This window comes from Sturnus vulgaris, chromosome 1, assembly GCF_052056855.1.
Source record: "Sturnus vulgaris isolate bStuVul1 chromosome 1, bStuVul1.hap1, whole genome shotgun sequence".
NCBI classification, from domain to species: Eukaryota; Metazoa; Chordata; class Aves; order Passeriformes; family Sturnidae; genus Sturnus; species Sturnus vulgaris.
The window spans coordinates 91,973,635-91,988,464 of NC_142243.1; the positions used below are offsets into that span (position 1 = coordinate 91,973,635).

At 37.0% G+C, this 14,830-nt stretch overlaps 1 protein-coding gene across 1 annotated transcript in view; it reads right to left on the reverse strand.

Moving 5' to 3' along the window:
• PTPN3 (protein tyrosine phosphatase non-receptor type 3) overlaps positions 1-14,830 on the reverse strand; it is a 125,787-nt gene that overhangs the window by 94,393 nt on the left and 16,564 nt on the right. Inside the window, exon 2 of the mRNA XM_014880504.2 lies at positions 1,270-1,424. Coding sequence (XP_014735990.1) covers positions 1,270-1,407 — 138 coding nt within the window. The 5' untranslated portion in view covers positions 1,408-1,424. The remainder of the gene's footprint in view (positions 1-1,269; positions 1,425-14,830) is intronic.

The window sequence follows — 14,830 nt, forward strand, 5'->3', positions numbered from 1 at the left end:
AAAGACCAAATATACTACTATGCATGGATTTAAAATCTTTTTGAATTCCTCATTTTACTGAGATCCTTGTGCAGGGCAGGTGGCAATTATGACAGCTCACTGACAGACAAGGCAATTCCTAGGGAATGCTGGAGACAAACAATGGAAATTGCATACTACCGTGTTGGTCCTTCTCATTCTTACTCTCCTACTCCACTCCCCAATATTTACACACTTATAAACTGACACGTATAGCATGCAAAATACATACTAAAATGAGACTAATTCTGTATAAATTATGGTGAAAATAACCTTTTTAACCTATCAGATAATTTGTATTTCAATTAATATCCAACAAAGTCAAAAAATAAAATCAGTCGGCAGAGGACTGTAATAAGACTTGGGAAAACATAGCTTTCAGGTGCAGTTTTGAATATCCTGTTAGAAAGCACTGTGTAACCTAAGGTATCTAAACAATACAGTTTCCTCAGCAAAATGCTTCTTTTCAAACAAGGTAAATCAGATAAAATAAGTATCATATAAAGAATTACACACAAATCTTACACACAATTCTACTTAAATTTATCCACAGTTTTTCTGCATGGTCAGATAATTCTAATGAAAGTTGACTGAGAAGTGAAAATTTCCCTTTTTCATTTAAAATTAACCAATATTTAAAATCAGTACTAAAGGTTATAAACCTTGCAGAATAAAATACACTAAAAATACAGAGTACAAACCTCCATTAATCCCTTTCCCACACCACACCCAAATAAAGAGACTGTATAAAGTACAAAAGACTGAACAGAACAGTCCTACTAAACCCCAACATCTTCACTGTTTACATCACCTTTACATTTCTGAAAATATGTACTGACATTACTACAGGAATTTATAAGGCCTCCTAGTTTCAGAAGTAGTCCTTTTTAGACATTCTTTGAAGAAGAAGCACATCCAAATTCAGGAGTTCCCATTAAATATCAATTACTTATTCATAGTTGCTAATGATCATGAGATCTGTTTCTTTGTGGTTCCCATATCATATAGGAGACCATTTTCCAGATACAATCTACATGCCATGATTTCATGGCATTGAAGTTGGTTGGCTTGAAAGTAAATTAAACAGCACTTTTAAAAACCACTTCATAAGCACTAATTCTGCAATTTGTTATGGCAAAGCTACATCTTCAACATCTTTTAGAGATGCCATGCCTCAGGGCCCCATATTTCATCTGCAGCTTTCAAACAAATTTCTATGTATTTAAAAAGAAAGTAGTTTTCCAAACTTACGTTGACTTTGAAGCTCTGCACTGAGCCATCCAAAAAGTGGACGTTACAGATTATTTCTGATCGGGTTTTCTCTTTTGGTAGCTCTGATGCTCGTATGTTATTTATCCTCCCACCTAAGGCTCGTAAACGGGAGTTCATAACTATTGCTGAATAACCTATAAAACAAAAATTATGTTTAATGACAGTTCTTATAATTCTCTATGTTTTTCAGAGTAACTCACAACATCATGAAGACCTCATTACACCCCAAGTTAACAAATGCTTCTTATAGAAAAGAATAAGTTGTAAAATTAGCCTGTTGTAAACCAGAACATAAATGCATAAATATAGAAGGGTTCCCATGCTGTAAATATGAACATTATCAAGAGAATCACAGGTAATCCCTACAATGTATACCTACGTTAGCTATAGGAACCTATATAACGAGGAAATCCTTTTATACATTTCCTACATATTTCTGCATTTACAAGTTTCACTACAATAATTCTGTTTACTCTCAACTGACAAAACAGTCTTGAGTTAATGCAAATCAGGTTCTATCGAGTAACACTTTGTTTCAGGAATATATACGCAAACACCGTATGTAAGGCAAGCAGAACTAACCTTAAAACATCTCAATATTTTACAGTCTAGCATACATAAATTCATGAAGCCAGAAATTCATATCAAAGAAGAACATATCATAAGAATAAAGGTTATTTTGCTGTTTAGGCTTCTTTCTGTTTTAAAATAAAATCTCTTAATGAAAACCAAAACTCTGAAAACCAGTATTTACAAATTAAAACAAACAAAAGAACATCCCATCAAGCAGAAAAAGATATTCACTGGAATAAGAGGTGAATTAAATTCAGCCTGTAAACATTTCAAGCCTCTCTTCACTGGATCAGGTTACCAATTAACATCACAGCGTTTAAAGCCAGTTGGCAAGCGAGGCAGAGGATAGTTTTCCAGGTTAATTACCATACCAATTACCAAACCATACTTCACTTATAAGGAGACAGCAACAAAGGGACTTGCCTAATGAGTGTTATGTAGACTGCTGGCCAAGCTAGACAGGACCTATATGAGTATTATTTTGCCATCTCCTCTTTTTTGTGCATCTGCCTTAAAACACAGGCTGGCTTTTCTTTTATGCAGCAACAGAAACGGAACAATTTAGAAAAAATAAAAATCACTTAAAATACCAAAGCATTGCATCCATTGCATCTACTACACATCTCTTTGATAGGGAAACATGAAAAGCATGAAGAGCCATGAAATGTAAAATTGTATCAAGTGGGCTTTTTGGGGTTGCAAAGACAACAAAGCAGCACAGTGATGCATCTTCACTCAACTATGTGTAATCTATACTCAGAAGCAGCTAAAACAATTGCCTTCTCACAGGCAGCTCAGAAGTCAGACACACATTAGCATTCAACACTTCCAACAATACTCTTATGGCTTTTTTTGTCAGCCAATTAATAGTTCACCACTGTATATTTTCTAAAATCAAATCTGTAAGCTATCAAGACTCATTTTTTAGCCAGCATACATTTTTTTCCTCGGAAAAGGTGTGGTTTGGGGGTTTTAGTTATTTGTTTTCTTTTATTCTTTTGTTTTTAAAGGAGGGGATAAAAAGGAAGAGGTAGTCTTTAGGAGAACTATGAACAATATTTCCATATAAGCTACCAAACACGCCCTTCTTATTGTTTTGCAATTTTTCTTGATATACAGTCAGCAGTTAACATAGTATTTTTTTTTAATATTCAGAAAATGGGCTAATTCAGGAATGGTTGCTGTTAAATAAAATATACAGTTATCCAATTATCAGGAGTATACAAAAAGTTGACAACAAACTATGGTTGTAGAAGAAGCCTTCAATCTCACATTCTCTAATTTTCTAGCAGCTAAGTTTTAAACTATTTATTCAGCACTCTGTTCACCTTTCACCAAAAAGTCAAATGACTACATAAATTATACTACAAAGTCTTTTTTCCACTCTCCACCTCAGCTGGCAAAAAACCCCTTTTCATTTGCAGAAATGGCTCTCTACCCACTAGCCCACTGATGGGTAAGTGGAAGGTTATCCTTCACTGTGAGCCAGCCACTAGATGAGAGAGAATGGTTTGATAGTCAGATTCAAAGCTTCATCAGCCTGGCCTTTGGGCTCAGTCTGCATTGCAACGCCTAATGGTCCCAGAACACTTTTTTCCCAGTCCTGGGAAAAAAAGGTTATTTGACCCTTCATTTTATAATCTCCAACCTATTTTATACTTCTACCATTCTCTTTCTCTATGCCCTAATAATATTCAAACTTTGTCAGGCTTCAGCAGAGAGCAACAGTCACAGGAGTCTCCAGCACCCTGCTCCTGATCTACCCAGAGAGGGAACAAACAGTGCTCAGCCCCTGAAGCCCTAGTACATAACATGCTACAGGTTAAACTACACTTGAAGACCCTTTAGGCATTTTGATACCTAACCCTAATCCCTCTCCAGCAGAGCATTATTTTTTCAAGTGTTACAATATAGCCAGACCTTGCTATTCACCCATTTGAGCTTCAAATGCACAAGCCAATAAAATAGCATCAATAACGTTTATGTACATATGTGCTTGCTATCCAGAAAAAAAAAAAACAAGAAAAAAACACCAGCAAAAGAAGAAAACTCTTATCACTGCAAGAAAATGAACCTGAATAAACCAAATTGATTACTTTTATTTTAGTGACTGTGCATAGTAGCACAAGTAATTGCAGGTCCATTTCATACCATGGTCCCTCTGTAGGAAGCCCAGCCTGTCTCCTGGATAACCTAAGCTATCCAAGAACTAAGAGTAACACATACTTACATACTGCAGTTCACTATAAAATGAGAGGTGCCTCATTTTAAATTTATAGTCTCGTGCTAGTTTTTCAGTTACCTTTGGTTTAACACCTTCAGGTGATCTGCTGGATGCTGTGTTATATGCCCAATGCCCCAAGTGAAGCAGTAAGTTGGAAATTCATCATGAGAAATTCAAACCTGCTAGTGTGACCAGATTGCATTTAGTTCACAAATGAAAAACTGCAATTCCTTTTATTTTGCCCATTTTATGTAAAATCACAGGAACACAGAGTTCATGGTTTGTGTTTACGGCATGCAAAGATCCCCAGCTGAGGCTGTCTTGACAAAACCAGCTGACCACAGGACCTGTGCCAAGACAGTGACAAATGGCTGAGTGTTTGGACGAACAGCTATCAGTCAACCAGAGCTCAAGGGGACTAATCAAGCCCTATGAAACTGCCACCAGCTGGAGTCCCCAGCAGAGAAAGCCATGCCTTCTACTTCCCACCTCCATGGCCTTGAGCACCACTGTGCAAAGGGAGCTCCTCAGGGAGCTCCGTGGGTGTCACACAGCAGGAACCTGCCCACACCACTTTGCAGGTCCCACCCCAGCATGCTGCATGCCCAGGAAGTCTGCAAGGAAACAGCTTAGTGAATCCCTAGCCTAAAGGAGAAGGGAAGAAGAACAGGAAAGAGGTGAGCAGCAGAGTGGTTGACATCTGCTCCATGACTTTTCATGCATAGGTGAACTGTGTTTTAAGCTGTATTTCAAACAGAGCCAGATTACTGGAATGGCTTATGGATTCCAGCGCAACATGTACAAGCACATGAAGGAACCTGCAATGGTAACTGCTTTCGGGGAAGGCAGAGGGGCCACTGAGATCCCCAGCACAACCAGAAGCCTTATGCTTCTAAGACTAGGGCTCTTAAGCTCTTAACCCTCCAGGCCTGAGCAACCAGAACCAGCCATTACATGCAAATCTCAGTTCCTGTTTGTAGCCTCAGGAAGGAGGCTGATTCAGAAACAAAACAAATTTTAAAAATCCTGTAAGACAATTTAACATTGTCAACGAGTCAATACTTCAATATTTTTTCCCTTTCCCTAAAATGAGCATGTTTTCCCTAAAAAAATCCAGGAATTAAACAAACAAACAAATCCACCCCAAAGCATAGTTATTTTCACAGTTATAAAGTATAAAACAAACATGTGGAATTCTATCCCATAATGAAATCATGTAGTAGGCTTTCAGGGGAAACAAATAAAACTACAGCTATGGAAAGAAGTTAATGTTTTCCAAGTACATTAAACACATTTCTGGACAAGTTTGGTTATGCATGCCTTCTCCTACAGTAAGGCTGCAGTCAAGCAGAACAAAAATAACATGTTTTCCTCTTCTTTTGTATTGAAGACTGTTAAAAATACTTTTTTTCCCATACCAGCATTTGATTTCTATCCAACTCCTCAGAAATTGTTGTTAAAAAACCGAAGACTCCATTATCAGTATAGCTACCATTAACTTCTTTTTCTACCAAGTAATTAAATCAAGGGCAGATTTGCTGAGCATACACTCAAGGACTTTCTACATATAATCACACTGCGTATAACTTTTAATAGTTTTGTTGGGTTTGTGATTGAGTTTTTTAAAAATAAATAATTTATTACTTCCATTTCTTTGGGTAAATAGGGATAATTTACAGGAGTAAATAGACTCATGTTTTTTCTAGGAGGAGACTACTGTACTAAGTTTTCTCAGTTTATTACAGTCTTGATTGAAAATGTTGGCCTCTCAAAAATCATATATATTACAGAATCTGTGGGAATGCTATTTACAAAAGGATAGTGCCTCCAGCCCACTTTCATTGTCTGAGTGACCACCCGTGACAAAGAAGGAGGAAACAGTAGTGTTAAAGACATGGCCAAGTCTTGTGGTCCATTCAATAACAGTTTCATTTTATGGTGAACTGTTCCTTGACTTAAAAGATACAAAATAAATGACACGGGACTGGAAAGAGGTATAACAAAGTAAGGGTGCTTTTGCAACAATGTATATCCCTAAGACAACTGATACAAATGCTCTTCAGTGTGCATCAGCCCATTTAGTTAAGAATTATTTACACACCTCAAAGCCATATCTAACATCAGTGCATCTTAACAACAACTAAATTATTCAGCCAGATTTTCCAAATAAAAAAATTAGGCTTAACTCACTACGTATGAAAACCAGGTCCTGCTTTCACCTTCTGCAGACGAAATGCTTCATCTTTTCTACATTCCCAAAAATAAACTAGATGTCTGCCTATTAATAAAAAATTCAGCTCTTCTGTTTTGCTGGAAAATCCCAAGAGGTATTGACCACAATACAAAATTCTGGGCATTACTAAATCAACAGCCAAAGTAAAAGATAAACTTAATTTTGAGCAGTGTGTGCAGGTCACAATTTTCTCCTTATTTGCAGTTATTTCCTCACAAAATTTTCCTGACATATTCATGTAAGTTATATAGAAAGTAAATGTGGCAGCCAAAACCAATATGATGAAACTTCACATCATTTGGAAAAATAAAAGCCAAAAAAGATTCTATCCCTAGCAATTAAACCATAAATATAGAACAAGCATGAAAGCCTTAGATGATTAAACCTTACAGCTTATGGTATAAAAATACTTCCAAGTTGAGATACAAAGAATAAAAGACTTGTTGCAGCATAGCCTTCCTCAGAACAAGAATGAAGGTTAATATCCATGTTGAAAGTTGGTGCATGTGTGTAGGTACACCCACCCTCCAAAGCAGTAGCTGTAAATTTTCAAACCATTGCTCTTTAAGAAGGGCAGTAATGTCATTATAATAGAGACTCTTCACACCAAGATTAAAATCAACATGAATAAAATTAAAGATTTAGCTTTCTTAGATTTGTTTCACACCTATGATATTTTCAAGCACAGCAAAATTATTTATCTGCCATGTTAGTAACCAATAGGTCTAGCAAAGCATTCTAAGAATGTTATCAAAAATTGCACTAATACAGCTTAAATCATTCTAATTATTGTTTTAGGTTTTCCAGAAAAAACAAACAAACAAACAAACAAACAAACAAACAAAACCCTATAGGCAGAAAATCTTCACAGAAAATTAGTCCATAAAAACAAAAAAACAGAGGCATTTTGAAGTTATACCACAAAGAGGCATAACACATACTGCCAGTCCATAATTTACCAGAACCAGTACAGAACAGAGAAAAGAGAAAACATCCTTCCATAGTAAAATATAATGATACCTCTTCTTCATTTAATAGCCCTTAATGCTGGAGTTTACCCACAAATAAGCCTTCAGGGTAGACCACATACAGTATGACACCTCTATTTGTTTATTTAGAATGTACTTCAAAGCATTTTAGTTTCAATGAAGGTAGGTACAAGGGAAAAAGGCTGGAAAAACCAAACCACAAGTAATTGTGAATAATCTTTCCTCTTCTAACGGGCACACAATTGGAATCTAGCTTTTTATTTCACTTTTAAAAGCCAGTAAGTAAATAAACTAGATCTGTTCCTACGTCTAGAAATCAAGTATCTACCTATCTACAGTAGTCATTGTCTCTTAGAAGAGAATCTAATATATGCAGTTGAATAATTTTTTTTAAATCCCTACACCACTACAAGAGGTTAGATGCTTAATTAGTGCATAAAATTGAGTTAATAAGTGATTTTTAAACCTTCCCTCACTTCATTTAGCTTTTCATTATAACACAACCCTGGTAAATCCATATTGCAAAGTGTTTTCATGGGAAATCCAGCTGTTTTAAACTCTGGATTCAGACCACACATGAATGTCAAAGACAGACTGGAAGAGATGGCTGGGAGAGGAAATATGCCTTTCATACTCCAGGTAAGGCAAGCAGTGTGAGCAGCTGCAGTATCTGCTGCAGAAAAGCCATGCGCCACAATAAGCCACCCATCCTTATTTCAGTTCTTCTGCCTGGGACCTACGTACACTCATGCAGCTGCACTGGGGACAACATTCTGTTCTGGCCATCTCACAGTGGCACTAAGCACTAAGTGACCCAATTATCCTTTAAAAGAGGGGGATATCCACATCAAACATTTGTTCTGTATATACATATTACATAGATTTTTACCCAAAGAGTCTTAAAGCATGCACAGCTTCAGGCATCCCAACAGTTCTTGCTTTTAAGACTGAAGAAGCAGAACAGTCTGCCATCACAGGGTAATAGAGATTATTTGACCAAAATAACCATACTCTTTACATAGCAATAGCCTTTACATGGGAGACTGGGGGTTAGAAGGATTATCCCAGCCTTTCAGCAACATGTTCAGCAGCAAAGACTGCTTATCTGAAAACTTAATCTTGAAATGAGATAACCTAAAGGTAACTAAATTCTAGAAGAGTTTATTGGTGGAAAAGCAATACTGACCATCAATTTCAGTGCTGTTCAGATCTTGTGTTTTTAGCATCCTTTATTCCAATTTCTGATGTAAATATTTTGGTCACGTTTGCAAAGGACCTAACCAGACTGTATGAATAACACCTCAAACTTCAAGGGTATAAATCTGGTGTTGCCAACTTCACAAATGTTTTTTTTACATACATACAATAACACCATGGAGGTAAGACACTGTAAGATCCAATGTGTTATTTCAAAGAGAATGAAGTATTATTGCTAGACCTGAGACACGGGATTAGTACAAGTACGGAGATAGCATCTACTGCATGCAGAATGAGTGAGAGCAGAAAAACTAGTGGGAAAAAAGAGAGACCTGCTCCATACACTGCTAAAATACTGTGAAATAGAGATGAGAACAAGACACAAAATGCTTTCACATTTTTTGCAGTTTTCAGTGCTCATGTCAGAGATCTTTATGATGTTTCTTTTTAAAAATCATTTATAAAATACCATCTTGAGCCAGTGAGTTGAGGGCAGTAAACAGCATGCTGCTTCACTTCCTGCACCCTGACAATCAAAGCGTTCAGGAACTCTATGGCTTCCTCTATTGCCTGCCTCAGCTTTAAGCAGACCACAGAACAAAAGAAAACCATCTCACAAAAAGGGCTATCACTACGCTATTTTCCAAATAAAGCCTTTGGGAGGTAAATAACAATGTTGCATGGATTTAAAATAAAAACTGCAGAATAAAAGCCAAAGTTTTCCTTCCCCAGCTTGGTAGTGTCTTACACTAACAACACTGAGGAGTGGAAGTGAACACTGTATCAAAGTGAAAGCCGAGCACCGCAGTGCCCTGCTATCAACATTTCCCATAAATATATAGGTTTACATAGAATAGATAATTTATGCCTTCAAATTTTCAAAACCAAGTAAGTAAGCATTCACCACTGAAATTTATGCAGACAAGCAACTAAAATACTCTGAAATCTTAGTTATGAAATTAATCACCATACCAAAACTGAAATACAAAAAAGACCTCATATTCTATTAGCAATAAACCGCATCACGAAACTTTTGTATGACACATAATATAAAACAAGAACCATCATGTCAATTCTCCTGCCAAGTAAAGCTGTAATATTTAAGCAGAAATGTAATCATCCACATGACAGATTCAGGAAGGGATGTAGAAAAATAACCAAAGCTCTAAGGATTAAAGCATATTTCCAAAACATGCTTTTAAAGGGAAATTCAGCTTTTTTACTATGTTTGATTAGTATCATACTATGGATAGTCTAGAAACTATCTGTTCTACATCTACTGGTTTTAAAAACACCTTAAATTAAAACAGGGATTATTCACACAAATCCCACACTACCCACTATGCTTGCAGATTAATATAAATCTCTACCTCCTATACGGTAACATAAATAAACAAATACATATATATATCACTTTTGAGAATGTTGCTGAGAGTGTCAGAAAAGCATTGAGTCCCCGTATAATGCTCCCGATGTGAGACATCCTCTTTTCTGATAGCAAACTTCGAACTGTTATCGTCCACCTGAGTTAAAAGACTACTGATCTACATTGAAACATTTCATTTGCCAATGCAGCATGACAATGGCTTACCAAAAAAAAAAAAAATTCACAAATTGCAGATAATGCCTCTTATGAGTATAGGCATGTTAAAAAAACCCCTCAAACACTAGCTTTTTAAAACAATCCACTCCTCATATCTCAAATGCATGTCTAAAGTAATTTTTTGCCTGTAGATATTAACCAGACAAATAAAAGAGAGCTTTTATAATTGTTGCCTCCAATTAACACAGTACATTTTGCATATCAAAGCTACAGTTATCAAAGATTTCACTCTTTTCAACAGGACTGATGCCATTGTACCTCATATTTCATCTTCTTTCTTTAAAGCAAAAGAAATTTAAGCTGTTTCTTAAGGAGGAGGAAAATAGCAGACTGTAGATAGAAGAGAGTATAGACTCAACAAAAGGCTGTGAATCTAATGTTCACATTTTATTTCTGACATTGTCACTATTGACATTTTGTGAACTGGTCACTTTCCTCCTCCCCAAATTGAACACAGATCATGACAGAAATAATTGCCAAAGCATACTTTTCAAGACTTTGGAAAAGCAGGGTGGGTACACTCAAGAACTTGTTCTACAGGACTGAATGGCCCAATGCTGCTGGCAGGGGTGACTGCCATTTGTTGGCAAAGGGGAAAGAAGGAAAGAGAACATCTTAATCACGCCTGTGAGAGTATTAATGAGTACTGATGCCATGGAAAGCTAACTCAGTTTTTAAAGAAAACAGAAATTCCACACAAAATTCAGCGCTGGATTGTTGAGAAACAGCCTGAGATGACTGAAGTTTCCTTTGTGCATGGGCACAGCTGAGTAGCAGATCAAGGTCTGCCACTGTTACCTGCTGTTTTCCACTGTGGGCAATACTCAATCTGCTCCTAAACACAGCAGAGGACTGTGTACCATTCAAGCTTGGGAAGAAAAAGTCTCATCACTGGCAATAAAAAAACCCCTAATCCATATGTTTTGCAAGAAAACATTTCAGATCTCAGAATAAAATCTATCTTGTAAATTGTGTTAATGAACAAAAAACTCTTCAGAATTACTATGAATTATCTTTCTGAACTCAGATATTTCTTTTAGAAGTTTAAGCTTAAAACTTCACAGAATTACTTTCTATGCACTCTTGTTTCATGTATTTTATAATCCACATCCTGCCACAAGCTTTTGAAATATATTCCATTAAGCATGACATGAAATTTCTGTTACAAAACCTATGGCTTTAAAAGGTCCCCAAAGGGATTTGGAACACAGCGCTGACAAATCTGCAGCTAACCACAGAACACTATTGAAGAAGATAAAATGGTAAATTAATCAAATCACAATAATCCTTCCTTTAAAGAAAAAGGAAGGACACAACAGCAATCTGGAAATTGAAAGTTATGTTATGAAGGGAACTTCAAGCTGTAAGGATAGAAAAAAGTGTTTATTTTAGAGGCTATAATTCTATAATGCAATTTATACTCCAGGACTGTTCAAAATGACGCAAGTTCAAGAGATCCTCAAGTCTCACAAAACTAGTTGAAGGAATTACACAAAGTTCCACTTCATGATCTTCAGAAAAGAATTTGAAAATGTGATGTAAAAGTCTTGCATCTCAGAATCAAAACGTAAAAAACATGACAAAATTGAAATACCTCCTGACACTTAGATCATAATTACTTGTTTTTACATATTCAGATTAACAAAACTGAAGACACCCATGAAAGAAGTTTACTTGCCCTGTGAGGGGACTAAGGGAGAAGAACACTTCCAGAAAATTTACAACTTTTTACGTGGGCATGTAGTGATAGGAAAAGGGATAATGACTTAAGCTAAGAGAGGAGAAATTTAGTTTAGATATTAGGCAGAAAATCTTTACTATGAGGATAGTGAGGCAGTAGAATGGGTGGCCCACAGAAGCTCTGGATGCCCCATCCCTGTAAGTGCTCAAGATCACACAGCATAGTGCTTTGAGCAGCATAGTCTAGTGGAAGATATTTCTGCTCATAGCAGTGAGTCTGGAACTAGGTGATCTTTAAGGCCCCTCCCAACCCAACCCATTATGTGATGATTTGTAGGTCAAGAAGAAAAAGCAAACACATTGTGGAAATCCAGTCTAGGAACATCTGCATTTTGTAAACAATTGCCAGAGATGAACAGCTTACTGCCATTCTTTCCTCTCTTCCTCCCCTATTTATGACTAACAGAAATATTTGTATTTTAAGCTTACCAAAGCACACCTCTTTCTTCCCTTTTCAGCTTGTTCAACAGACTTCAAAACATTTAGTATCAAAAGAATTTGTTATCAATAAGATCAAACTGTTCTCCAGGACCTATAGTAGCACTGACTGTAGATCTGTAGCTTTTGCACAAGTCTTCCTCCTCCTGCACAAAGAGAATAGGCTAATAAAAAAAGGCAACAATGCTACCCAAACTGGATATTTTTCCAATTTCTGCACATGCTTGGACGTCCCCACTTTAAAAGAAGAAAGTAATTCCTCCACAGAGTGAAGAAAAAAAATAGAGTAAACATACTACAGAACATGTCCTAGCTTGCAAACCATTTGTTCTTTCTGGTTTTCCATCAGTATTTAAACAATGTATGTTTCAAACCAGCAAAATCTAAACATTTACATCTTTACATCCCTGTTAGGCAATTTTTTCACCACCCTACAAGATATACATACACCCTATGACCATGCTGCACCACACCAGAAGGAGACCACTCCAAAAAGCATTAACTTTAAATAAATGCTCCTGCATCTTTCCTCCACTGCAAACCCAGTGGCAGCTATTTCCTGGTCATTTTCTTCCTTCCAACACATTAATTAATTTAAGCCCCCAAAGAGCCAAAAAGCAACCTCCCAGTCAGGATTCAACAACTTTGGAGCCAAGTTCTGGCTGGACAGCCATGTCCCTGGCAGCACAGATACCTCCCTAGACCAGAGAAGGCAGAGCATTCCTCCACCATCACAGGCTGGGGTGATTATATTGGGCCAGCTTTTAGACAAACACCTGCAAAGCCTTCTGCCATGAGGCCACCAAAGTAAAGTGAGTATGAGCCATGCAAACCAAACTGGAGTTTGGGGGAGTAAAATGGAATGTATTATAGCGAGATATCATAAAGTCTGATAACGAACTGCTTGCTCTTAAATGAAGTACTACTTTGGTTTTGTTGGGAAACAGAGCAGGGGGTTATTTTAGGTTTTTTGGTGTTTTGTTGTTTCTTCTCCAACTCTCCTAACTGACATATAGCACTTGCACAAATAATTCAAGCCCACTTAGCTTGTTTTTGTTCATTTTTAACACAGTGATCCAGCAAATAGGCATTTATAAAAAAGTCTCTTGCTATCTTAAGTAATGCAAGTCTCCTCAACCTTGTATTTACGAGGTTGTTAAAACTCCCATGCACAGCCAAGATCACATAACTTACAGAATTAAACCATCTCATTTTTGAGAATGCATCCCTGTGTATCAACTGCTGCTGTTTTTCAGAGTTTATAAGTCAGTGGCTAGTTTGGTTTTTAAGATTCAAATCGTTTGGTGCACAAGACAATGCCCAGCATTTTGAAACACACACACACACACACCAGATAAACTTTTGCCAAGTAAATCTGACATTCCCCGAGCATTTCTATTTCAGATTTGTATTCCTGGCTGGCAGGTAGAATATTTATCTACTTCCCACAAAGCAATCTTAGCATGCTGTGGCAACCGATTACAGAGGAATGCAGGCACTAGGCCAGCATTGCTGGTTTATACTGAAACAGGAGCAAAAAAGGGAGAGCTCTGCTTACAGTGTTGAGATCCGGTATCTCTCCCAGTTTCCTCACTGCTCAGCACTTTTGCAAGGCAGAGGTAATGGGCAACGGCTCCCCACAGGCAAATTCCTCAAAACCTAATGTAGAAGGGATGGGAGAGGTAGAGGGGGTTGACTACAGTGTTTCATCGCGTTCTGTGAGCCATGATCACAGAACAGCTGGAATGAAAAACAGGACAGAAGTCCACTACTACTACTGTTTTTTTGCCTTCATGTTTCTTTCATGACCCAGCAATACACCAGAAGTGCGTTTTAAAGGAAAGGCATCAAAACAAGGAGTACTTGAAAACACAGTACTGTTCTAGTTTTGGTTAAGACTAGTCAATTGACCGAAAGTAAGCAATACAGCAAATCAATGACAAAATAGCCTTTTTTCCTGGAAATAACTGATCATCATGAGAGCTTTAAAGGAAAAATTAATTTGAACTGGGTTCTTCAATGTCATCAAGCTTATTTTACCTTAACAACTGAATAAAATATATTAACAACTTTATTTTGAAAGCTATTAGCTAAACCTTTACATAGATCTCTAATATTTAAGCTTATGCTGTAATCAGTAACAAAGGCAATGACCCTTATTCCACATTGTCTACCCTAAATTACACCTAAATAAAAACACTCGCCTTAGTCTATTTAATCTTAATTGCTTTCCTAGTGCAAAATGTACCTTGTCATGACCAAGTCAGTAGTCTGCTTGCCCACAAGAGCTTTCTGAATGTGCCATCAATATTTACACATTGTGAGTGCCCTCAACTGCTACCTGATCTTTGGAATCAAAGTACAAATTCTGACCTACACCACATACGCTTTCCTACTATTAATAAAACCTAGTATTTCACCCAAGCAAGTTTGTCCCTTGCAAAAATGGGGTGGGGATTCAGCTTCAGCATGCACTGCAAATTAACTGCTAAATCTAGCCAAAACTTGCAAGGTATGTAACCTTCAACCAGGTTAAATTCGTG